The following is a 27,889-nucleotide window of genomic DNA, read 5'->3' on the forward strand; positions in this document are numbered from 1 at the left end:
GAATCCTGCCCTGCCATTCAAGACCCTGCATATAGGAACGGTTTTTGCAAAGTAGCAGAGACCTACAGGAATTATTGGCTATAGAAACGGTGAAATGTGTTGTGGAAGAGTCTAAGTGGTATTGACAAGGAATGATTTCGACCGTATAACCTTTCCTTGCAGCGGTTTGTCCGTTTTTAAGTTAAAAAAAACAACAACAACTATCGATCAGTGACAACAACTCACGAAAGTTTAGAGTGGGGCAAAATGCATTTTCAGAATCTTTTGGGGGAGGGGCAATTTTTTTAAATAATAAAATAGCAAAAAGGCATTTTACAGTAAACATACTTAAAAAAAGGAGAGTTGTCTTAATCTAATATAGGGGGATTCATGCCCCACCCCCTAACTGACGCCACTGGTGTAGATTACGTGTTTTTTCTTCAGTATCCCCTCCCCCGCCTGATTCCATAATTATATCTGAGATGGCAAACCTCATTGTCTCTGCACTAATTTTTTTGCGTTACTATTGTGTCATACATTTAATTGTTTTGTTCCCTCATTCTATTGTGTTTCTGAGAATTCAAAAGTTCCATTTTTTTCTTGCGTTTCATTCTTTATTTTGTAATTTTGTGTTTCGTTTTATTTACTTTTTAATTTCTGGTCTGTTTAATCTATTATATTTGTTTCTAGTCCCAGAATCGCCACCGAATGTGACAATAGGAAGTTTTGAACTTATAAAACAAAGCTATGGAAAGCGGGGTGTCTTTATCTATTGGCAAAAGCTTGAAGAAAAATTCAAAAATGGTGACGGGTTCCACTACGAAGTAGTCGTTTATGATAGACTTGGTCGACGTCTGACGTAAGTTCAATTAAGTATTGTATTTTAGAGGCAATTTTCTAGACATTAGTAGCTTAGGGGTTAGTCGGTAAATGTGTGTCCACAATGGGAAAGGGGGCAAATATAATCCTCAAAGGTTGATACGAGCGACTCCCAGAATTTTTTTTGCAACGTATCATTAAATTTTGGATAATTAAAATGTTTTTTTCCTATCCTTTATTAAATTATATATGAATTATGTCACTGAAACTTAAATTCTATTTTTTGAATCATTGAGTAATGTCAATGAGCTGCACAATGTCTATCTTTAAGTTATCCATTTAGTTTAAGATTGTAGACTTGCTAGCGGAAATACATTTTTCTTTGTGTTCTGTACATTTATACGAGTATTTATGGTTTTTCTTTATTTCAATGACAATTCATGGGGGGGGGGGTGTAAAGAGAGAAGCTGCGGATAGATTAGGGCGAAAGAGGAGAGTGTGTAGCTGTGTTGGCCTCAGGTGGCTTGATGCTGTAATAAGTGGGGAAATTAAGATGTTCATAGTTCTACGCATGTTTTCGAAATAAAATTCATAGGAATTCTGGGCATGTGTCTGCCACTCTGCACCCCTTCGATTGGGAAAACCAAGCTCTTAATACCATAAATTTTGTTTGATGTTAATCTGAGAGTTAGTTTGAAGAAGGGTATTTCCTCTACTCATAAAATCCGTCCGAAGACCCTCCTCCCTTGAAAATCTTTGGAAAGAAAATTCTAGTATTTGGGCCTATATTTAATCATCAGATACCTTTTTGGAAAGTTAACTGACTTCCTCAATTTCTCGTTTTGTTCAGCCATGTATTTTTTTATTTGATTGCCTCCCCTAATTTTGTCCGTTCGCCACTGCAGCACTGGTGATGGATATTTGAAGTTGGATTAAATTGGAAAACTAAAAGACAAAATTTCCCATGAAAAGTAGAGAGTGAGTGTAAATTAAGAACAAGCAGATATATATTTATGAGATAATCAGAAAGTTTTATTTGTAAAAGTTGAGACATAAAATATGCTAAGAATGAAGAACCAAAACTTAAAAGGATAGAAATTAGTGTTGCACTTGGGCAACATCGAGTGTTGGAGTAACCTTTGGTCAGCTTGGCCGACGAAAGTGCTGCAGAAGTAACGTTTTTTTTTCTGTGGAAGTAACATTTTGTTCGTTTCTGTGCCATTTATTTAACGCTGCAGTTGAAAAGTTTTCAAAACTTTAAAACTGGTATGTGCCTCGAATAATTTTGTCTTTAAAAACGAGGTAGAAAAAGAAAGATTAAACATTTCTTAAAGACGGAGCAGGGCCGTATCCAGGATTTTTTTCGGATGGGGTTTTACTCAAAATTCATTTTCTTTTTTTTTGGGGGGGGGGGGGTTACACAAAAAAAACCTAAAAATCACATCCAAATTTGTTTATGTCCATTTTTGTTACGTTTTTACGAGTCAGACAAACATTTCGGGGGTGGGGTCAAACCCCCTAACCTCCCTCCCTGGATACGGCCTTGAGACGGTGTCAAAATGTGCTGTTTGGACTTCAATCTAACTTAACTCATTTTTGAGTGTCTTCCAATTAATGTTGTTACTTTTAAAATGCACCACGTTTAATAGTCAATGGTGTATCATTGATGTCACAAAAGTAGGGCATCTCTGCGGATATGTTTCGAATTTCAAAGCTGCGTAGATCATGTGTCTACCAGAGACACTAGTCCGGACTATTCTAGACTTTTCTGATCAATGACAAGCTTGAAATTTTGACTCGGTGTCATGTTGGGCATCTGGGGGCACGAAGGGTATTTTTTTACCCTCCGGTCGGTTTTTTTACTTCAAAAGCATCATTAGATGTCAGAATGCACGATCAAAAGCGACCCTTTATTTTTTACGATTATGTATTTTATATGGTAAGGCTTGCAAAAATAACATTTTGAAGCAGACCTTACTAAAAAAAGCGCCATCCGTTAAAGATTTAAGTCCGCCCCCTCGTGTTAAAGATTAATGATAATTATAAGCCGACGACTCCGTTGTCCATTGACGATTCACTTAAAGGGGGGGGGGGTTCGCTTTGCCGTTGTGTACTTACCTGTTTCTTTTTTAATCCAGATTTGAAAGCAACGTTGATATACGAGAAGCATATGCCAAATTTGATTATATTGGTAATGAAGCTTGCACATTCGTTATTTCTGCTGTGAATAATGTTGGAGCCTCAGTCAATACCTCTGAGATCCTTGTCCCTCATTATAATGATGGTGAGTTTGTTTAAAATATATATATATATATATATATATATATATATATATATATATATATATATATATATATATATATATATATATATATATATATATATATATATATATATATATATATATATATATACTTTAGTTATATATATATATATATATATATATATATATATATATATATATATATATATATATATATATCTGTTTGTTTGTTTGTTTCTTTTTCGGTCTATATTGTATAATTGTTTTGATTAATCAATAGTAATTGGATTTAGCTTCTGGATGACTCGTATGATAGTTCGTTCCACTTATCCTTTCAATTTATTTATTAGAGTTAACTTTCTTACCCCTGTATTTTCGTTTCCCTCCTATCTTGCTCGTTTTTCTTTATCTTTGATATTTCTAGTGGATTAATTCCAGGAATGTCTCTTGACAATTAGATAGCTCGTAAGAGAAAAAAAATTCGTTTTGAAGCTTGATGTATGATAAGATAATTATAGCTCTTTTTTTTCCTTTTAAAAGGTAAACATGGAACTATTTTCCTAGAGATTACTATAGCATCTTTTATCTTTTTGGCTTAATACTGTGATTTGTTCCTAAGATTGCAAAAGACAATAACGATAAAATTGACAGTGATTTTCTGATTAATAGCAATAGAATTAAAATTGTTTGCTGAGATTGTTACCGAGATTTGCGAGTAAAGCACGCGTAATCAGGATAACCCGTGCGGTCTCTGGAAAATTCGTGTACTTGGTGTTGGCTTTAGTATTGCCACCAGCTGTACATTTATCTCTTTTCCTTGTTAAATAGAGACTTTTTGACACAAAAATCATAGGCAGCGCGCTAGCGCTGCCTAAGTAAAGAACGATGTGGGCACAATGTGCTTTTTCATCACCCGGGCACTTCGCATCGAAGGAGTTGTCGTAGAAACTTCGAAAAGGGCTCATTCGACTGAAAATGGGAGTGGCTAGTGCCCTTTTTAATAGTCGAAAGTTTTTCGAGGGCAACTAGCCCCCCTCCCCCCACGCCCATCATTCCCCCAAACACATCCAATCAAAATTTTGAGATAGCCATTTTTTTCAGCGTAGTTGTTTTGCAGATAGAAAATATTTTTTTTAGGAGGACGCTCCCCCACAACCCTCAGGGCAAGGGTTTCAAGTTATGCCCTGTGGGCATATATGGTTTTTGTAGAAGGCGTTGTCATAGAAACTTCAAAACAGGCTCATTTGATTGGAAATTCAAAGGGCTAGAACCCTTTTTAATAGTCGAAAGTGATTGGAGGGCAACTAGCCCCCCCCACGCCCATCATTCCCCCAAATACATCCAATCAAAATTTTGAGATAGCCATTTTATTCAGTTTAGTTGATTTACAGATAGAAAATATGTTTTTGAGGAGGACTCATCCCCACAACCCTAAGGGCAAGGGTTTTAAGTTATGCGCTGGGCGCATATAAGGTTTTTATAGAAGGCTTTGTCGTAGAAACTTCAAAACAGGCTCATTCTATTGGAAATTCAAAGGGCTAGTGCCCTTATACATAGTCGAAAGTGATTGGAGGGCAACTAACCCCCCCACGCCCATCATTCCCCCAAACACATCCAACCAAAATTTTGAGATAGCCATTTTGTTCAGCGTAGTTGTTTTCCAGATATAAAATAGGATTTGAGGAGGACACTCCCTCACAACCCTCAGGGCAAGGGTTTTAAGTTATGGCCTGGGGGCATATAAGGTTTTTATAGAAGGCGTTGTAGAAACTTCAAAAGAGGCTCATTCGATTGGAAATCAAAGGGCTAGTACCCTTTTTAATAGTCGAAAGTGATTGGGGGGCAACTAGCCCCCCCCCCTCCCACGCCCATCATTCCCCTGAACACATCCAATCAAAATTTTGAGGTAGCCATTTTGTTCAACGTAGTTTTAAGTTCTGGAAATTAGGTCTTTTAGGATGACAACCTCCTCACAGCCCTCATGACAAGGGTTGTAAGTTATGCCCTGGGGGCATATAAATTTTGTATAGAACGTGTTGTCGTAGAAAGTTCAAAAAGGGCACTATCCTAAAGCGATTGGAAGGCAACAAACACCCCTTCCACGCCCACCATTTCCCCAAACATATCCGATCAAAATTTCTTGATAGCCATTTTGTTCCGCGAAGTTTAAAGTTCCGCAAATTATACCTTTGAGCAGGACACTCTCCCCATAGTCTTCAGGGCAAGGGTTATAAGTTATGCCCTGGGGGCATATAAGGTTTTTATTGAAATGGGCAACTAACCCTCCTTTCACGCCCACCATTTCCCCAAACACATCCAATAAAAATTTTGAGACAGTTTTAGCAGGATGATCATACCCTATCTCACCCATTATAAAAACCCGGACCAAGGTGCGAGTGCTCCAGAGAACGTTTTTGCAGATATAAACATAAGCAGCATTAGATCTTTTCACGGGTAGACAAGTCAGATTTATCTTGGACATGAAACAAGTGGAAACCCGCTATTACGAATAATTCACTTTGTAACCATTTCTCATGGATTGATGGAAACAGACTAACCCGCTAATGTAGAAATAAGTGGGAGGAGCTTTTTGTTCGTACCGAGAATGAAGACCAGAAATGATCTGCGATAAACTTACTGGATAATTCTATAAACTGTGTGTTCAACGTAGTCGAAAGTTTTGGAAATTAGGCCTTTTAGGATAAAAACCCCATCAGAGCTCTCAGTGCAAGGGTTGTAATTTGTGCCCTGGGGGCATATAAGGTTTATATAGAAAGTTTTTGTCGAAATTTCAAAAGGGGTTTATTTGATTGGAAATTGAAATTGCCCTTTTTAATAGTCGAAAGTAAGTGGAGAGTAATTAACCCCCCTTTCATGCCCTCCATTTCCCCAAACACATTCAATCAAAGTTTAGAGATAGCCATTTTGTTCAACGTAGTGGAAAGTTCTGGAAATTATGTATTTAAAGATGACAAACCCCCCAGAGTCCCCAGGGCAAAGGTTGTAAGTTATGCCCAGGGGGCATATAAGGTTTTTAATGATAGAGTTGTTGTAAAAACTTCAAAAGGGACTCATTCAATTGGAAATTGAGAGGGATAGTGCCCTTTTTAATAGTTGAAAGTGATTGGACCGAAACTAACCCCCCCCTCACGCCCACCAGACCCCCAAAGACATCCACTCAAAATTTTCTGATAGCCATTGTGTTCAACGTAGTCGAAATTTCTGGAAATCAGGTCTTTGAGGATGACAACCCCCCCTCATCCAGCCCTCGGGACGAGGGTTGTAAGTTATCCCCTGAGAGTATATAAGGTTTTTATTGAAAGCGTTGTCGTAGAAACTTCAAAAGGGCTCATTTGATTGGAAATTGAAAGGGCTAATGCCTTTTTTAATAGTTGAAACTGATTGGAGAAAGACAAACGCCCCTCTAACTCCCACCATTTTCCCAGATACATCCAATCAAAATTTTGAAATAGTCTTTATGTGTAATGTAGTTGAAAGTTCTGGAAATTAGGTTTTAGAGGATGACAACCACCTCACAGCCCTTAGGGTAAGATTTGTAATTTATGCACTTGGGCCATATAAGGTGTTTATAGGGAGCGTTGTCGTAGAAACTTGAAAAAGACTCATTCGATTGGAATTCAAAGGGCCTAGTGCCCTTTTTAGTAGTCAAAAGAATTGGAAGGCTTGACATTTTTATAGTAAAGATCGATGTGGATAAAATGTATCATTATTTTCTTGTTATTGTTGTTTAGACCAGGGTACTTTGTATCAAATGAGTTGTCGTAGGAACTTCGAAAAGGCCTCATTCGATTGAAAATAGAAAGGGCTGATGATCTTTTTAATAGTCGAAAGTGATTGGAGGGAAACTAATCCCCCACCCACCCCCACCCTCCCATTTGACTTTTTGTTTAAAAACAAAATGTTTCCATAAGATTAAATCAAAATGCACTGTGTTAATGCTAATTCCCAATAAGGCCATCTCAACAGTATCCCAAGAACGACTAAGAGTATTATGTTCAAACTTTTGGGGCTGCTTCTGCTCTTAAAATTTAACCAAATCAAAATAGCTTAAGTGTATCCAAGCTATCAAAGAAAGTAAACAGATTTTTTTACAAATGGTATCAAGTTCAAGTTGTATCAAGTTTTCCATTTCAGGTCAACTAGAGGAGGTATGAAACTAAATTAAACACTACTATTTGTGTCCAGATTTTTAATTGGGTGCATGTTCTTAAAAATTGCTGAAAATTTTCTCCAGCATACAAATAGCAGGCCAAACTATAAAGTCTCAAAAAAACGAAAATATTTAAAGTATTATTTTCTTTTTCTCTGAAAAGACTATGTCAATATAAAAGGAATAGAAATTAATTAAAAAAAACTTTTTCCACAAAATAAGTTTTTCAAAGAAAAGTAAAGAACTCCATTAAACCAAAAATGAGCAAAAATGAAATAATCTACCAAGCGCGAAACTACCACAAATCAGCATCGATAAATAAATGAAACCCAAAACGAGCAGAAATTACAATAAATAACCGAGTCAAACCCAAAACCAGCAGAAATTAACATAAGTTGGGCGCAAAACCCCTATGCCTTCCCAAGGCCAGAACATAATTTGCACTTTACTGAAAAAAATATAAATGTTTTATTATACTTTTATAACTTTAATAAATAAATCAAATAATATTAAGATTTTGATAGTATATTAAACTGACAATGCACATTCATTTGTCACGCTTGGTAGATTATTTGATTTTATTTTTGCTCATTTTTTGTTTAATGGGGTTCTTTACTTTTCTTTGAAAAACTTATTTTGTGGAAAAAGTTTTTTTAATTAATCTTTAAAAAAGTAGCACTTTCATAGTTTTTAAATTTTACGATCTTGCTTGATACAATCGGCATGTGTCCATAACACCCAGGTAATCACTGGTCTGACAGTACTCACGTGACGTTTGCACCGCGTTCACAATCAGAGCTAGTACATTTTTGGATGCTCACACAAGAGTATACGTTTTCTGTTCTCTTTTACGCCCGAAGGCAAGTGAGTATTGATCATTATAAAGATTACATGCAGCAAATAGGTTTCATTATAAGATGACAGATTTTATGCGAAGTTTCGGGATCGAGTTGAAACTTTCAGGATTTTTTTCGGGGGGGGGGGTGGAGGGGGAAGGACTTATATTTTTTTTGGAAAGAGGGGCAATTTTTCCACCAAATGCCATACAAGAATGCATGCTACGTTTTTTCTTTCTTATGCCTGTCGCCCGACTAGCTCTTTGCCTTAAAGAAAATTGTTTGTTAGGAAAATTGTTTTCGAAACTATTTGAGGGGTTGGGCAAAACCACTAATCTTCATTTTTGGGTTTTTGAAAAGTATAAAGCAAATCAGAGGGTAAACCAATGAAAAGTGGCAACCAGAGAAGTAAAATGACTCATCGTGTTTCTAATATTCCTACTTTAGCTATTTTGTTTTTCTGTTTACTTCCAGAGAATATGGGTCTTAAATAAATGGCTAACCCCTATCAAAAGACCTACTTTTATGATCAAGTGATTAGTTTCGTCCCTATTATTTATAAAATTTATATAAAAAGAACAGAGCCAAACAGTGGTTGGAATGCTACGGAAAGTGTTTCAGTAGCTCCAGATGAAATACTGTCTGAGTTATTTGTATATGCTATGCCGAAATGAGAAAGCATTATTCAGATACTGTTTGTGATTTCGCCGCTTTTCTTAATTCTAAAAAATTTAACCTATTTTATATCTGAGATGCGCCCTTTGGCTTAGATTTGACAGTATCATCCTTTTGCATGCCGCCACACGTTTAATAAATAATTAAAATCAAGGTTGCTCTACCTAAAAGGTTTAATTTCTAAAAAGAGGTTTGGCCACTAGTCCCTAATTTTTGCTTAGTTTCTTCTTGCTTGGTGTCTGTATCAGAGTTTGTTTCAGGAGGAAATAAATTTGAATTTTCAAAATTCAAAATTTTGGCTTTATATGTTCCCAACCAGATGTCTCAAAATTTGGTTCTCTTGGTCCAAAGTGCTCCTTTTTATACTTGGCCTTGAAGCTGAAAGTCTAACTTGATTGGAATATAATCGAATTATATTGGACCCCCTTTCTTTCCAATGAGAAAAAAACTATACTAATTTCATTGATCTGGTTTTTGCTTTATGTTTTACCTTTTGAAGACCATCTGATCCGGTGAAATGTCTGCTGCAGGGCTTCAGTCATAAATCTGGCACATAAACAGGGAAAATGTCTCACCGAATTTCGTCATCTGGTCTTGTCTTCTTTTTTTTGAGGATTGAGAGACCTAATACCCTGAAACTGTCTGCAAAAGAACATAAGGACTCCAAAAACAATTTTGCACTCTCACTTTTGGATACCTTCGAGTTTATCACTTCGAGTTGAGATGAGGCCAGGTTGCCACATCGAGCAATCGTAATCCGTATTTGTCCTAATGTAAGTACAAAAATAAAACCTTAGTTGTTGTGGGAGGAATCGCGAATTGACGCAGTGTGGCAAACGACAAAAACAACAAGGGACATTCCTAAGGCTAAGCTTAAATATCGACGAGAATAGACGTAAACCTCATGATTTGATGTGAAAAATCTTCATCTTATTTGTATCCGATGATTGGCTTTATCCAATTTGCAATATACTACCAGTCCTTCTTCTGGTTGCCCTGGTGGCGCTTCAAGTTCAAGAATGGTCTAACGTGAGCCGTCTTTGAGAGCTGGTGATTTTCACGACACATTGGGTAATCCAATTTGGTATCCAAGGCAATTGGTGTTGTTTGATTATTTCAGTGTACAGGGGGTAGACTGGATCTACTGTGTGTCTCAAAATATGTAATGTAGGATAATATGTACGATCCGGGTCTAGGAGATTTCCCCCCGTAGGAGATTTCCCCCCTTAGGAGATTCCCCCCCCGGAAATTTACCCCCGTAGGAGATCCCCCCCGGAAATCTCCCCCGTAGGGGATTTTCCCCCGTAGGAGATTCCCCCCCACCTCCGTAGGGTCCTGGAAATTCCAACAGAATCCTAACGTTTGGTACGGACGCATCAGTTCAGCTCCTCGATTCGTCTTCTCACTGGTTCGTCGACGGAACGTTCAAGACCGTGCCCGAGTTGTTCTACCAGCTTTACGTTGTGCACTGCCTGTACGAGGATTGGGTGATTCCATGCGTTTACGCACTCCTGCCTAACAAGTCAGAGGACACGTATACGAAAGTTCTTTCCGAACTAAAGTCTCATTTGACGAATGAAGGTCCAACATTTGTATTGTCTGATTTCGAATTTGGCGTACAGAATTCCTTCAGGAAAGGCTTTCCAGCCACTGAAGTGAAGGGCTGTTTTTAACACTTAAGCCAGAGTATCTACAGGAAAGTACAAAACCTTGGCCTTCAGATGAGGTATAGAGACGATGATGAATTTGCAGTCTCCGTTCAAATGCTAACTGCTCTTGCATTCGTGCCATTTCGGAAGTACATTCTGCATTCACAGCTATCATAGCAAAACTTACTGACAATGTGTTTGGGCCGATTATCAACTACTTTGAAGATAACTACATCGGTAGAATGCGTGGAAGTAAGTGAGTACTTTACAACTTTCCGCCCCGTGTCTGGAATGTGTTTTACAGAGCAAAAGATGAACTCCCCAGGACCAACAACAATGTTGAGTGTTACCACAGAAGGTTGCAGTCTCCAGTTTCTGCTTATCACCCTAGCCTTTGGAAGTTCTTGGATATCCTCAAGCGCGAACAAGCACTTAACAGGGCGGTTGTGATTCAAGCAAATGCGGGACAATCCAGTGAACCAATTAAGAAAAAGTATGTGGATTTAAATGCCAGAATTCTATGACAGATGGGAAATTACGGCAAATGTCGGAACGCTGGATACCTGAGGCTTATTGCAAGAAATATTAGTTTTAAAGTGTAGCGTTTTAATCGTGTATGTATTACCATGTATAACAAACTATTTACTTGACAATTAAAAAGTGTACTCCACTCGCTCTTATATTTTAGGCCGCCGAGAAAGAGAAGAATTTTGCGACAATTTTAGAGCCATGGGTGAAATCCAATGCAAATAAGTCTGAGGCAAGGGTAGTCTCCGGTGGCGATTATTTCCAAGAGGGGGGAAGGGAGAACTTTCAGCGGGGGGGGGGACATCTCCTAGGGGTGAAATCACCGGGGGGGAATTTTCTCGGGGGGAAATCACCGGAACCCGTACGATCCAATAAGGTAATCATGGTGAACAACAAAAAGGGGAAAAATAACCGTTAAACTCTGATGCTTTCTAGGTCTTGACTAACTGCCACGTCTAGAGCTTGATATTTTGCTCATTATTTAGCAGTTTCTTTGGCCGATGGAACCTCGTCATTGCACACAAATTCAGGGGCTAATTTCAAATTCATTCAAGGATCAGTTTAATTTGGAGTCTGTTCCCACCCGTTCTTGTCCTCTAAAGCTAGGTTCGGACGATAGTCGAATTTTGCTTTGTTAGCTGGATATCCTGTAACTCAGATAAAAAATAACTTTTCGCGTTCTCAAATTACTCGTGTCCTGTTTCAGGTCTGACAAAAAAATTTGTTCTTTTGTCTGGGAAAATGATATAAATGTTAACAAAAACACGTAAAAGCTTTTTATTCAAGCTTTTTCCTTAATGAGCTAATTTCTTTAATTGTTCATGATTACATTTTATGGCAGTATTTGCGTTCCCTTCCCCTTTAGGTCTTTTTAATGATTAATTAAAAAAAAAAAAACTTTCCGAAAAATAAGTTTTTTAAATAAAAGTAAAGGGCATTTTAAACTTAAACTCAGCAGATACAAATACATGTTAAAATTCAAACTCAAAACTACCAGAAATTACTATTAACAAATAAATGAAACCCAAAACGAACAAAAATCAAATAAACAATCAATACAAACAATCATACAATAGATATTAGTGCAAATGCACAAATAGATCTTAATGCAAGTAAAGCTTTGACTGCATATTTGCATCTAGCAGAAAACAAGAAAAAATCGCTACAAACAAGAGTTTGGGTTTCACCTCTTTCTCTTATTTTAAAAGTTTAAAACTTGATGAGTACTTTGTGCGTCGCTAAAAATCAATTCTATGGAAAATATTTTCTTTGGTGCTTAATATTGAAAACAAACATGAAAATTATAGAAACATTTTGAACTAATGAGCTTTCAGCAATTAATATCATTATACATGAAATATTCAGTTTAATTTATTAGTTCTTTCTAAAGTTGTTATAGAGGAATATAGTTTCACTACAAAGAAGAGTTTGGATACTGCCCCCTTCCTTAACTGTAAATAAATAAATTGGCGCTTCACTGAAAACGAATTATTTTACAAATTTATATTTTTCAGTTCTTACAGCATTGAAAAAAAAAAAAAAAAAATTAAAGTGAAATAATTTCTTGAACTGATGGATCTTTCAACAATTAATATCATTATGCATCAAATATTTAATTTGATGTTGTTTATACTTTCCGAGACTGTTCAAGACGCATATAGTTTTCAGTAAAGCCCCAATGACGCGGTAGGTTAGACTTTTACAGTGAGAGAAGGAGGCGACACCCAAACTCTTGTTTGTAATGAATTTTATTCTTTTCAAGCTTGATTTGCATATTCAATTTAAGTTTCACTCGTTTTAGGATTTATTTATTCATTTACATTAATATCTATTGTATGTTTGTTTGTATTGATTGTTTATTCGATTTCTCTTCGTTGTATGTTTCATTTATACTTCAATAGTAAAATATTTTTTTTTCGTTTTAAGCTTGATTTTCATATTCAATCTCATCTAAGCATTACTCGCTTTAAGATCTGTTTATTCATTTATATTATTACTTGTTGTATGTTTTTTGCTATGATTGCTTATTTAATTTCTGTTCGTTTTGGGTTTCATTTATTCTTTAATAGTAATTTCTCATCGGTTTGAGTTTGAATTTTAACAGCTATTTGTATCTGCTGAGCTTAAGTTTAAAATGGCCTTCATTTTTCTTTGAAAAACTTATTTTTCAGAAAGCTTTTTTAATTAATTTTGTTCTTTTTGATTGCAAAAAAGTTTTAAGTTTTTAAAAATTCCTTGTTTCAAAATCAAACTTTGTTTAAAAAATTAAATGTTCATCAAAATATCAAAACTGCTATCAAAGTATCAATATCAAAGTGAAAAAATGGGTTTATGTCAATCTAGGAGTTTTTATTATCTGATGTTTGAACTATTTTTAACAAAATGGCTATCTAAAAATTTTGAAAAAAAGGTGTGTGTGTGTGGGGGGGGGGCTAGTTGCTTTCGGATATCTTTTGACTCTTAAAAAGTGAACTAGATTTTTCAATTTCGAATCAAATCGGCCCTCTCTCAAGTTTATCCGAGCATTCCTTTCAGAAGAACCATATACGCCCCCAGGACAACACTTACAACGCCTACCCCCCGGGTCCTGGTGGGTCGTGTTGCCACCGGAGTTTTTGTTATCTAGTTTTTGAACAATTTTCAAAAAACTGGCTATCTCAAAATTTGTAGCGGGTGGGTTTGTGAAAAAAAGGGCGTAGGGGGGGGACTAGTTGCCCTTAACATTCTTGACTTTCAGAAAGTGAACTAGAACTTTCATTTTCCAATAAAATGAACCCTCTTAATGAAGTTTGTTCAAGCAGCTCTGTCATAAGAACCATACATGTCTTTAGGGCATAACTTAGAACGCCTTTCCTCGGGCCCTGGGGGGTTGTATTGACAGTTGACAGTGGAGTTTTTCTTATCTGACCTCTGAACTATTTTTTTTTAACAAAATGTCCATCTCAAAATTTTCATCAGAGGGGTTTGAAAAAGAAGGCGTGTGGGAGGGCTAGTTGCCCTCGGATCTCTTTTGACTATTAAAAAGTTAACCCGAACTTTCAATTTTCAATCAATTGAGCCCTCTCTGAAGTTTATACGGTCATCCCTTTCATAAGAACCATTTTTGCCACAGGGCATAATTTACAACGTCTGTCCCCGGGCCCTGGGCGATTGTGTCGACACCTGAGTTTTTTTTGTTCCGACTTTTGAAGAATTTTGAACTTAATGGATATCTCAAAATTTGTATCGGATGCATTTGGGGAAAAAGGGGTGTGGGGAGGGGGGGGGCTAGTTGCCCTCAAATCTCTTTTGACTCGAAAAAAATTAACTAGAACTTTCAATTTCCAATCAAATGAGCCCTCTCTGAAGTTTTTACGACTATCTCTTCCATAAGAACCATATATTCCACTAGGGCATAACTTACAACGCCTGCCCTCGGGCCCTGGGGGGCTGTGTCTGCCCCGAAGTATTCGTTATATGGTCTTTGAACTATTTTAAAAAACGGCTATCTCAAAATTATTATCGGATGGGTTTGAGGAAAAAATGGCGTAGAGGGGGGAAGGGGCTTAGGTGCCCTCCAATCTCTTCTGACTCTTAAAAAGTGAACTAGAACTTTCAATTTCCAGTCAAATCAGCCCTCTTTGAAGTTTATACGAGCCTCCCTTCCATAAGAACCATATATGCCTCCAGGGCATAACTTACAACCCTTGCCCTGGGGGATGGGGGGGGGGGGGGTGTCACCCTCAAAGACCTAATTTCCCGAATTTTCAACTACGTTGAACAAAATGGCTATCTCAAAATTTTGATTGGATGTGTTTTGGGAAAAGGTGGGCGTGTGAGGTGGGTTAATTGCCATCCAATCACTTTCGACTGTTAAAAAGGGCACTAGCCCTTTGAATTTCCAATTGAATGAGCCCTTTTTGAAGTTTCTACGACAAAGCTTTCTATAAAAAGCGTATATGCCCCCAGGGCATAACTTACAGCCATTGCCCTGAGGGCTGCGGTGGGAGTGTCCTCCTTAAAAACATAATTTTTATCTGGAAATCAACTGCGTAGACCAAAATGGCTATCTCAGAATTTTGATTAGATGTATTAGGGGAAATAGTGGGCGTGGAAGGGGTCTTAGTTGCCTTCCAATCCCTTTTGACCCTTAAAAAGGACACTAGAACTCTTGATTTCCAATCGAACGAGCCGCCTTTGAAGTTTATACGACGACCCCTTCCATATGAAGTGCCTCTGGGAAAAAAATAAAATAAACAATAATGCATTAGAGCCGTAGGGCCTTTACTGTAGGCAACTCTTTAGCGTTGCCTCTGAATGAGTAAACAAGAAAAAGGATTCTAAATGAATCCTTAACTTATGGAAAAAATCGTAGTAGATTATAAATTGCATTAAAGCTTCTCAAAGATTGATTTTGTTCTCCAGGGGGGTGAGCTCAGGGTTTGACCCCCACCCCACCCCCCGAAAGTTGTATTCGACTTGTAAAAACGTTACAAAAATGCATATAACCAAATTTTGATTTGTTTTTTAAGGTTTTGTAAACCTCCACCCCCCCCCCCCCCCGAGCAAAAACTCCTTGATACGCCCTTAGTGAGGGTATACGAGACAAGTTCGTGGTATGTTTTAATTTCTAAATTATATCAGTTTTACATGAAGCTTTTTTGTGCTAATAATGGCTTTAGTTCATACTTACTTGATATAATGTAATTATTTAAATATAAAGCTAACTAAAAAAAAGAATAACCGGCATTTGTTAATCGTGCCTAATGTTTAGTTGCATAATCTCTACTATAATAGAATACCAATTCTCAAGTAAAATCCTATAACAATAGATTGAAAGCCAAGGTTTACCTTCTTAAAGGTTTTCATACTTAGAAATAAGTCATTCAGAGCTTTGTACGTATATTGTAAAGTCTTATCTTCAAAAAGCAAGCTTATTCAGTTCTTTTAGGGTAAGTCACAAAGAGTCTGTGTATGAACTTTTAGCACGCCAGTTTAAAATTTGGAGACTCGCTTTTTCGAAAATAAGAATTTCCGTCAAAACTACACTACACTTCATAGAAAAAAGAAGAAAGTTATTAAACCTTCAACAGAAAAAAGTAAAACGCCAACATTCAGAAAAAAAAAATTTAATTGGCAAACAAAACCTAATCCTTTCCATCCATATTCCAATAAAAATTTAAAGTGTTATGACTTTAAAATTAAATGTCAATTTTGAGAAGAAAAAGAAGATGGCAAGTTACTACACGTTGAACTAAAAAAAGGAATTGGTCAATTGTCATAGAACGGAATAAGTCAATTACCAGGGTAAGTCACAAAGAGCCTGTGTATGAACTTTTAGCTCGCCAGTTTAAAATTTGGAGACTCGCTTTTCCGAAAATAAGAATTTTCGTCAAAACTACACTTTTTTTTATCGGACGATGGAAGGCTAGCTGTAACTTTATGGAATTTTCTTAAAATGCCTTCTTTCAATTAACCCAAGAACTTATTTTGTTTCGAAGCACTGTAATGCTTGTAGACAGCAAAAGTAAAAATTTAGAAACTTCACTAGTTGACATTTCTTTTCTGATAGTTGGTCTTAGTTGAAAATGCAGAACTTTGTGACCTCTTTTGTACTCAAAATTAAGATTTTATCATACTCCCTTTTTTAAAAGGAAGAAAAAGGTAAAAAAAATCCTATTTTTTCGACAATCCCGAATTATTTAGTATTAAAACCGCGTGTGTAGAAAAGGAGGGGGGGGGATATTTTGTTAATTGACATTTTGTTTTCTGGTAATTGACTTATTCCGTTCTATGACAATTGACCAATTCCTTTTTTTAGTTCAATGTGTAGTAACTTGCCATCTTTTTTTTCTTCCCAAAATTGACATTTAATTTTAAAGTCATAACACTTTAAATTTTTATTGGAATATGGATGGAAAAGATTAGGTTTTGTTTGCCAATTAAAATTTCTTTTTCTGAATGTTGGCGTTTTACTTTTTTCTGTTGAAGGTTTAATAACTTTCTTCTTTTTTCTATGAAGTTGTAATGGACGGTTGAGGTAGTAAACATTTTTAGATTTTTTTCCTCTAAACCCTCCAAATGAATTTTATTTCGAAGCAATGTTCAGACAACATAAGTGTCAATTGGAAATGACTTCTTCATCTTCTTTAATCAAATGAGTTAAATCTTGCAGTGTTCTTTTCCTCTAGAACCGAAGATTTTATTCAAACCTGCCCGTTTTTCTTTTATATAGGAAGGTGATTAAATTTAGTTTTTTTTTTTAGAAATTACTTATTTCAATCAGACCTTTGAAATTATTTCGTCTCAACGTACCATTTGTCGACACTGAAATAGGGAAATTTCCCAACTAACCCCTTCCATTTTTTCAGTCGACATCGTCCCTTATCCCAGAGCTTTAACTAAAGTTTCATATGATAATGGCACATATGATTTGGTTTGGAATAATTCTACATCTTCGGCTGTTGATGGCTATATAATATTTTGGTGCAATTACTATAATGACAGGCCTTACCAATGTGACGTAAGTTGATTTTTAGTTTCACTTTCTTAATGCATTGATTAATTACCTTAAATAGTTACTAGATAATATAGTAAAAGCATTTCAATGCGCGAGCAGGTGACCAGCCACCTGTCACAAGAGTGGTTGCATGGTGGTAATGAGGAGGCACACGGCTTCAGTCGTAAATCTGACACGGCATCATGAGAATATCTCAGCGAGTTCCGAAGACAGACATTTAGAGTCAAATTTCATCATAAGTCATGTCTTCTTTGTCTTATTATCCTGAGACTATCTTCTTAAGTAACATACTGGGCTCCTGAAATAACTTTGCACACTAGATTTTGGATACACTTGAGCTTATCACTTTGAGGCGAGTTGAGACCTGGGCACCATACTGGGCAAGCTTATTCTGCATTTAATCTAATGTAAGTGCAAAATTTTTTTAGTTGTTTGGGAGGAATTGCGAATTAATACAATGCGGCAAACGACTTTAACAACAAGGCACGTTTTTGATTTATGACCGTAACGTAGGAACGGCGTTTTGCCTGAGCAGTGAGAACCATATATTCAACAGGCGGCAATAGACGTCTTAGAAACGAAACTCATAAAAACACATAGGTAGGCTTACTGTTAGCTCAAGATCGTTTAGGTCACGCGTCAGTGTAAAAGATATCTGAGAGAGGGAAGGTTGGGTCGACTGGGGTGACAATATTTTTAATGCGGGACTACACAAGTCATCAGTTAACTTGTAGCGATTCAATCAACTTTTTAAAACTGAATTAAAAATACTAAGAAAAGAATCGGTCCCGGAATCGTACCGTGCGATGCGCCGCAAAAAATTTGAGATGGAATGAAATCTGATCATTATGCATTATAACGCACTGTTTTTGACCTGTTAAGAAGCTAGCTATCGTCCGGATAAAGATCTGTCGAGCGGCCATAGTTCTAGCTTCTTATAAAGTGATTCCGTCATCAAGATTGTCAAAAGCTTGACTATGTCACTTAGTATTATTTTGGCACTAGAATCAACGATTTGTAGATGATTAAGCATTTCACCAAGTAATTGGATATGATAATGTGCCAGCTAATGTTACTTTGAGGCAGCCTTTCACTCGGTTACGCTACTCGGTCGTACTATGGTCAGGACGAAAATCGAATAGGCAAGGATCAATATTTGACCCAATATCCTCCTCTAAGAAAACTCGAAAATAGAGGACAGTATAGGCATTTTGGAAATAGGTCGAAGGTTATTTGCAGACATAGTTTATATCCTTTAGGTATCGCCGAAACATAAGTGTTCCGAAAACTTAAGAAGTAAAGTTCGGACAAGACGCTTTCCAAAACAGTGGTGTCAATTCATAAAAATTAGGAAAGGGCCCAAAGTGTATTTATCAAAGTCTAAAAGGGAAGGGCGCAGTTTTTTTCCGTGAAAATACAAAAAGAATTTTTTTTTTTAATGAAAACACCAAGAAATGTATTTTTTTTTCAAAATCTGGGGGGAGAGGGGCAAATGTCTAGTCAAATACCTTAGGAAATCTGTGCTGGTAGGATTGAAAAACAGACAAGGAAATCGTCGGAACTTGCACTGTCCATTTTCTTTATATTTTAAATATGTCTATAGATTATTTTGAAATTTAGCACACAAGATACATGCACTGCATTACAAGTGGATTTTGATTGATTGATGGTTCTTTGTTTGTTTTTTTGTTTTTTGGGGGGGGGGGCTCATTAATCTCTTCCTGGCTGTATTATTTATTATGGGCTGTCTCTTCATTGTATTATAATGTTTGCAGGCATGAATATATTATGAGTCAGATTAAATAGGCCACATGGAATAGATGGGGTAGGTCGCTTGTGCAGGACGAATTTATTGATTCAAGTAGGAAGGATAGGGTATATAGGCAGGGAGTAGGGCTAGTGATGAGTAAAAAAGCTTCTAAATCGTCGTAAAGTTGGCAAGTCATTAATAATCGAATTCTAACTCCTCCCTTTATGACCAAGAGGTGTAAGGTATCTTTCAGTTATAGTGGTATAAGCCCATCTATAGAACTGACTGACGAAGACGATAATAAGTTAGAGGACTTTTATATATAGTTACAGGAACAAGCTGACACAATAATCTCAGGTAGAAATATGGTATTTTTATTAAAGAATTCGAATGCCCGGACTGGTACTAATAGGAATATTGATACATGATTTAGGTACAATAATCTAGTTGTAACCACTAAGATGTTTGATTATAAAATGACCATTAAGTTCAGATGGTACATATTTGATGGAAAGACGGCAAATCTTACTGACCTTGTTTTTTTAAATCAAAAGCCAGACACTGATCAATCGACCGTATCGGTGGCTGGACACTGACTGGATTGACACAAAGCCCTAGGATATATAGGAGTGTTGTTATTTACGTAAATATTATGATCTAGTACTGTCTAGAGCTAATCTTAAGCGCAAATTTAGATATCGTAACTTCCTTCCGGGAAGTTATGATCTTGGTAGATTCCAGGTTTAGACCTTTAAGAGGAAGTTTCAATGAGCAGTGGATATGAAACTGAAGAATTTAGAATTTGACAATGTAGTGGGTGGGTGGAATAATTTTATTGAAGAAGTTCGGGAAGCCGCAGAAGATTTCACAGGGAAGAAAGCTAGAAATGCAGCTAGGGATATTAGCGAAATTGCTATAATCTTGGTAGAAGAGAGAAGGGTTTGTACAATAAGTTTCTGCATGATAGATCTTAGAAAAATAAAAGGAAAGTAAGGGAATTAGAGAAAGCATTGAAGTGTGGAATCAAGGAGAATAAAAGGAAAGTAAGGGAATTAGAGAAAGCATTGAAGTGTGAAATGGAAGCTATGAATGAAATTGCCAAGGATCGGGAAGATGCAACCAGACTGAGTGGTGATAATTTAAGAGGCAGTAACTTCATGTCTGTTGGGGAGCAAATTACCCCGCATAATGATACTTATTAGACTAAGAGATTTACAGTGTATAGAAATTAGACAGCGTGGTTTTAGGAAGCGGAGAGACAAAATTTCCTCTCTTAGATTGAGAATTGAGAAGTGTCTCAATCGTCAAACTCCTTTAGTCTTCAGTTTCACCGATTATGAGCTGACATTGGATTCGGCTAATAGAAAAGCTTTATTGAAGCTCCTGTCCGTGTATTGTATACCAGATAAGCACATTAAAGTGATTAGTACTATGTATGAGAATAATATTGACGCGTTTAAGGTAGGAAGTAAGGTTAGCAGTTGTGGTATCAAGATTTCAGTATGGTTTTGTCCTAATAATTTGGATTATTTTTATGGATTTTGTCCTAAGTAACACGGCAAAAAATAGAATGTATGGCCCAAATGTCTATATGAAGTGAGATGGAAAGAAGACCAAAAAACTAGTTATTACGGTAAAAAAAGAAAAAAAAAGAAAGAACAATAATGGGTATCTCGTCGAGATATTCTCTATTCCATCGTTGATGTCAAGAACAGAAAGAGAAACCAGATAAAAAAGGGGAAATTTACTTAACAGAGATTTTACTACACGTATACACATATTACGCTGAAATTGTGCATGCCCTGTGCATTGCTGAAAAGACAAGATTACCGGTCCGTAGAGACCGGATCGGAGCTGAAAAGCCTGCTGGATCAGCAATCCGAAGCTTGCCAAGTCATGTGCCAAGTCCAAATTTTGGTTTCGTATTTGGAAAGACTGTGGTATGTCACGCACCGGTGTAGTGAACGAAATCCGCCTCTGTGCAGAGACGTTTTCTGAAAGGTCTGACACGACATCAAGCAACTTCTATTGCTGCAATGTCCTACATGGCACGTAATGACCCAAACTTTGTGTGGAAAATGTTAAAGATGGGTAAATCCAAATCAGGTAGCGATTCTGTCCTTACACGTGACCAGTGGTGTAATTACATCAGCGCTGAATTTTCGGAACCTGATGCGGCGTTGGAAAGTCTCTATGAGAAGGTGCTTGATAAATATTTGCTCAAGTCTAGCAGTGACCTCAGTTTTACCGTTACACGTTCTCTGGCGATTAACTGTATTTCTAAGCTCCGTAAAAAGAATTCCCGTGGCATTGATGGCATTTGTGCTAAGCATCTTGAAGCTTTCTTGAAGCCCGTAGTCCCGCATTTGCTTGCTCTTCCGCCTTTTTGGCAGCTTTTCCCTCGAAGTGATGTTGATGATATTATAAAGTGCTTTTAGAAATATGTGAAATCCCTTCTTCGGCTGTCCCTCAGGACTAGCAACACCTCTGTATCGACCAAATATGGGGTCATTAGCCCCTTAGATGCTATCCTAAGAAGAACTGAGTTGTAGTTACAGTTGCTGTTACAAAGAAAATGATTCAAATCATCTCTACAAATATATAAACAAACACGCCCTATTTCAAAGTGCTCTCTCTGAATGACAAGCCATGGCTGATTTGGCCAAACTTTTCTATCCCATAATTCATGTTTGCCATTTTCGTTGCACAACTGTTGAAAGCAGAATAGGAACGAAAATTCCCACGTTTCTTTTTTCATGGTTAGAGTTTTGAAATGTCACGATTGAGTCGAATTTATCTTTTGTATTGTTTTCAAAGACATAATTACGTTCTGTATTTCTTTTTTTTTAATATGGGATTTGTTAATAAGATACATTACATTCAAAATTTTGGAAATGCTATTTTGTGTAATTAAACATATCAGAGAATGTGTGGTTAGTTCGTGTTTTAGTTTCGCGTGCATTAATTTTATTTTAATTTTTTATTTGTATACCCGCGGAAGGTTGAGATAGTTCATTATTAATTTTAGTGTTGAAATTACCAAAATCATAGATCAAATCAGTATATACCAAACTCAGTCTTGACACTGAGCAGAATGAAGGTGTATTCAAATAAAAACAAAATGATGTCAGATATCCCTCATGCTCTGTATTATATGAATGTATAAGAACAGAAACAAGCTGTAATAAGTAATTACTTATTGAGTTCTCTTTGTTACAACTTTTGAAGCATGGTTTTTTGTTAGATGAACTAAAAAGCTTCTATGTATTGAAAGTATCTAAAAAGAACAAATATTAATTATGATCAAAAATATAAATGTCGTTTTGTTGAAAAATATAAATTGAATTATTGATCAACTACAATTTATTCAAAACAGCCTGGTAATGAATTATTGAAATGTTCACTGATTTGAGACAACGCTATCAATAATTTACTTCATTTTTTTTCTCTTTTTCCTTGCGTATGCAAAAAAAGTATAACATGTTCATAAAAATTATTATCATGCCATGGGTACAAACCTATGGGTGAGGTAGGGTGGAATGTTTCTGACCTCCCCTCCTCTCACAAATGCATGGTTAACATATGAATGGTTAACATATTAACATATGTATTATATGAATGGTTAACATTATATGGGCCAAAAAGATTCCATAGTCTTGAAAGACTGTTTATTTTGTTATGTAAAACATTAAGTTCTCTTCAGCTATTAGAGTTAATATCTTCTATAAGCTGCTGCTGTATATGCTGCCAATAAATTACGTATGTATTTTCGTTTTTCAGGGAACACTTAACTGGACATATGTTCCCTCTGATCAAACATCTATTCGAGTCAACTTTCCAAATAGAGAAGCAATTTATCAGTTTGCTATTTCTTCATTCTTGGCAGGAATATCAAGTGGAATGCGATGGGCAGCTTGTACTATACTCTCAAACAACGGTAAGTACCACCGTCATTGCCATCTCTTGATGGAATTTGGGCTGTTCAGGCTCACAATTGACTTATTCTGTGTTTTTTTTTTTTATTATTATTATTATTAATTCTATTATAGATCTTAGCATCATAGAACAAAGGACATAATGGACTTTGTGTCATCCGGAGAGTATTCAAAAAAGGTAGGGGCTAAATTAGCCCCTATCAAGGCCGTATCCAGGGGGGGGGGGTAAGGGGTTTTGGCCCGCCCCCGAAATGATTGTCCGGCTCGTAAAACGTAACAAAGACGCATATAACCAAATTTTTGATGCGTTTTTGGAAGTCTTTTTTTGTACCCCCCCCCTCCCCCGGAACAAAAATCCTTTTGTAACCCCTCGCCCCGAATAATAATCCTGGATACGGTCCTGGGGCTAATGCAAGTAAATAAATAAGAATCTTGGCTGTTGAACCAAAATCGTTTTCTTAGAAGCTGATTGGGCTTAGTCCTTACTAAAATGTACTTGAAGACATTGTTCATTCTCAAAAGCATAAGTAAATACAAAAAAAGGTAATCCAACGCATTTTCTTGTCAAGTGGTGACTGAAACATTGAAATAAAAAAGGGAACTTTCTCCTCTGTTAGTTTTGCGAACTTAACCAATTTGGCCTCTGAATGCCGCATTTCATGGCTATGGTCTGAATAGGTTTGATCGAATTTAAACGCTCAGATACAATGTCGCTTTCGGTTTAACTTGTTGAGATTTGATCCAAAAAAACTTAAATTGCGCTTTTACAAGGCTTAAGAACATTCCCTGAACGTAAGGATTAGCACATCATAAAGGAAAAAATAAAATTACTTCTATTGAATGCTAAATCATTTCTTCATAAGCCAATTTATGCAAATCCGTGCTAAATATGCTTAAGGGCAAAGTCTATGCTCAAAAGCTTAAAGGCCTAAGAATCATTGATATTATTTTCACTAGCTGACTGGCACATCAAAATCAAAAAGTTTTAATTTTTCTCCATTTTGTTTTATATACTTTTTTTATTAGGTTTTTGAATTCCTCCCTTCGATTTTTTTCATAGGCAATGCAATAGTGCTGCCTAAGTAAAGAGCGACGTGGTTACAATGTATTATTGTATACTTTTTTTTTACCAAGGCACTTCGTATAGAAGGAGTTGTCTCAGAAGCTTCGGAAGGAACTCATTCGACTGGGAATGGAAAATTCTAGTGCCCTTTTTAAAAGTCAAAAGTGATGGAGGGCAGCAAGCCCCCCTTTCACGTTCATTAATTCCCCAAACAAATCCAATCAAAATTTTAATATTGCCATTTAGGTCAGCATAGTCGAAAGGTCCAGAAACTGGGTCTCTGGGTATGTCGATGTTCTCTCCTCCCCACAGTCCGCTGGGCAAGGGCTGTATGTTGTACAGTTCGCCAATTGTTTACACATAGTATTTGTTATTGGGAAAGAGGGCATATTTGACCTTAAGTGTTCAAAAAGACCAAGGGCATTCAGGTGAAGCTTTTCAGAAAAGGTTGAAGGTACTGTTAAATTAAATCAAAACACATTATGTGCATACAGGTTGTCAAAAGACCGTAACTCAGGAATAGCTGAAGGTATTCAGTTGGAACTTTCAGGGAATGACGAGGGAGGTAATCAATTGACCATAAATGAGATATTTGCACACTACTAATACTGCTACTGTTACTACTACTACTACTATTACCATAACAACTACTGCTACTACAACTACTGCTTCTGTAGTGACTACTACTAAGGCTGAGGATATTGAGGTAAGAATTTTAGGAAATGTTGATGGGAAAGTTGAAATAAATCAAAACATACTAAGTACATACAAATTGTCAAATAAAAAATTGTCATACAAATTGTACAAAAGGGTGCATCAGCAATATCTTAGGAACGGCTTGCTGCATCAAGCTGGAACTTCCAGGGCATCATGAGGGGGATGTTCAACTGACCAAAAAGCAATATGGACGCACTACTACTGTTACTAATACAACTGCAACTGCTGGTCACTGCTACTACTAATACAGCACTAAAACTACTGCTCCTGCTACTACTATGATACTAGTACTACTAAGGCTAAGGATATAAAGGTAAAAATTTAAGAGAATATTGAAGGAAAAAATCAAAACACAATATGTGCGTGCAGGTTGTCAAAATGGTGTATCTTAGGAATGGCTTAGGGTATTAAGTTGGAACTTTCAGGGAATGCTTAGGAGGATGATCAATCGACCAAAAGGGCAATATGTGAACGTTACTGCTAATACTACTACCACTACTACTAACACGACACCAGCTACAGCTTCTACTGCAACAACTACTAAGGCTATGAGTATTAGGGTGAAAAACTCAGGAAGTTTTGAGGGAGAAATCCTACTAAATTAAAACATACTATTTGCTGCAGGTTGTCAAAAGGACATATCAGCAATGCCCCAGGAACTTTTTGCGTAAACAATGCATCAAGAGAGCATATCGGTAACATTGTAGCAACGGCTTATTCTATGAGGTTGAAACTTCTAGGGCTTGATGAGGGGGATGTCCAATTGACAAAAATAAAAAGTTGCCTACTACTACCACTAGTGCTACTACTGTTAGTACTGCTACTAATCCAATAATCACTACTACTAGCACTCCTACTACTACTGCTACAGGTTAGGCTAAGGGTATGAAGGCGAACATTCCAGGGAATATTGATGAGGAAGTTGAAAAGGCTCCAAACATGCAGTGTGCATGCAGGTCCAATGTCCATATCAACATTATCTTAAGAACGGCTTGAATTTTGGACTTAAAACCTTCAGGGCTTGCTATGGGGCTCCATAAACTCCAAGATAAAAAAAAGATCAACACCGACACATTTCCTTAAAGAAACCTATAGATGTGTTAGGACAAATTGTGCAATACGGAGATGAAGAGGTCTTTGCAAACGTAAGAGTTCTCTAGCAAATATTATTATCAAACTTAAATTAATTAACGTTCTTCAGATCGACTATGGGCCATCAGCGACTAAATGATTTAGCATTAATGAAGATATAACGTGAAGAGTTAGAAGCAGTCACGTAGGACGAAATAATTAACAATTTTGAAGAGGCTAAAGTAATAAAAGTCAGATTTCAATTAAGGGAAAATATTCGTTATTGAATGAAAATATCAAAATTTGGCCTGCAAATTTTTGGGATCGAGATTTTCTCACGGGCGCAAGAGAGGTCAAAACCGCCACTGCATTCATCCTCTTCTCCCTGCTTAGAAACGGCTTCAAGTTGTCTTTTAATTGGAGTCGATAAGATATTGATTTTGTTCTTTGGTTATGCAACACCCAGCTTGTTATACAATTCCATAATAATAAGCCCTTTTAGTTTTATTCCGTCAGTTGTTCTTCCGAGGTAAATCGCAGGCATGATTGTGTTTTAGATATAACTAAGCACGTTATACAATTATATATTTCTTCACATTATGCAAAACGTATCACATTATGCTAAACGTAACGTATCTTTCAGTTTTTCTGCTTTGATTCGTGTTTGTTTGTATTTTTTATTTTAAGGCCTTATTCTTTGGGTGTTAAATATTATTTATGAATGCAAAGTAGATTTATGTATGATGATTCACGAATAAATAGAGAGCTTAACAGACTCATAGTTAGGAAATTATCGGGAGAGGAGAAGGGAGCATGATTTTGATAAAATGCCAGAAAAAAATCATATTTTTGAAGGGTTGCGAGCACGAACAGTCCCTCCCCCTCCCCCCACTGATGAGGGAATACAAGAATAATTAGATTTCGGAAGGGTCCCGGGTCTGAAAAGTCCCCATCCCACATACACACATTCTGCTCATGGTCCACATTTGCATGATTTAATTTTGCTGAGGCAGAAATTTTTTTGGGGTAGTTCAAAATCGAATTAATGAAAAAAGTAGCTGCTTTGTATGGAAATTGCTAGATAATATGGAAAAAGTCGTAAAAACTGAGTTTCGAGATGTAGATAGGGATGACTCCTGGGCTCCTCTTCTGTAAGTGTACTTGTTCAATGCGCGTACCTGCTCTATTAGATTTTTGCTTGGTTTAATTCGAGTTTCTAGAAAATGTTAAATTTTTTTAAGCATTGAAATATTTGCGTCCTTGGAACATCTAGTAGTCATGTGGGAAGAACAGTGATTTAAGACAAATCCATTTTGAAAAAGAAATTTAGGGTTTTCAAATGAAAGAGGGATGTAAAAAAAACTTAAAGTGTACGGAAACTATCCTCTATACGGAGGGGGTGGCGCCATATCCTCTTCTTCACGCTAGCGTTTAGCTTATGATTAATTGAGAGAACAATTAGTGTCAACAAAAGTATTCGGCTGCCGACTTACCCAACTACATGATTTCGTATGGATGTAACCCTGATAATATTTTATAAGAGATAATCCAATTTTCTTTTACTTTTCTTTTTTAGTGCTTGATAAAATAACAGAATTTGAGATTAATGGCGTCAGCAATACTTCTCTGAGTATACGATGGAAGTTGGAATGCGCTGATTCAACAGCTTACATAGATCATTTCAATATTTTTTATTGTCCTTTCAATATCTATTTTGGAGAATGTTCAGGTATTTTTTTTATTTTTTTATTTTTTTATTTTTTTTTATTTATTTATTTTTTTATTTTTTTTGCCGTTGTCTAATTTAATTGACCCAGCGGTACTGACGTTCTTAAGGCAGAATACGCGATGTGACGCTTTGAATATGTTCAAAATATGACTTTGTGCACATGCCAGCACACATGGAAACTAGGGAGCACGTGGAAATTTTAAGG

General features: G+C 36.5%; 1 protein-coding gene across 5 annotated transcripts in view; it reads left to right on the forward strand.

The window, feature by feature from the left end:
* Positions 1 to 27,889, forward strand: part of dome (cytokine receptor domeless) — a 168,636-nt gene that overhangs the window by 87,092 nt on the left and 53,655 nt on the right. For all 5 annotated transcript variants that reach the window (XM_089085712.1, XM_089085714.1, XM_089085715.1 and 2 more), the window contains 5 exons: positions 670 to 838; positions 2,937 to 3,082; positions 17,271 to 17,422; positions 22,950 to 23,106; positions 27,532 to 27,684. In XM_089085712.1, the coding sequence (XP_088941838.1) occupies positions 670 to 838; positions 2,937 to 3,082; positions 17,271 to 17,422; positions 22,950 to 23,106; positions 27,532 to 27,684 (777 nt within the window). The remainder of the gene's footprint in view (positions 1 to 669; positions 839 to 2,936; positions 3,083 to 17,270; positions 17,423 to 22,949; positions 23,107 to 27,531; positions 27,685 to 27,889) is intronic.

The sequence above is a fragment of the Artemia sp. Qi Xiang Cuo genome, chromosome 3, assembly GCF_049724085.1.
Source record: "Artemia sp. Qi Xiang Cuo chromosome 3, ASM4972408v1, whole genome shotgun sequence".
Lineage (NCBI taxonomy): Eukaryota > Metazoa > Arthropoda > Branchiopoda > Anostraca > Artemiidae > Artemia > Artemia sp. Qi Xiang Cuo.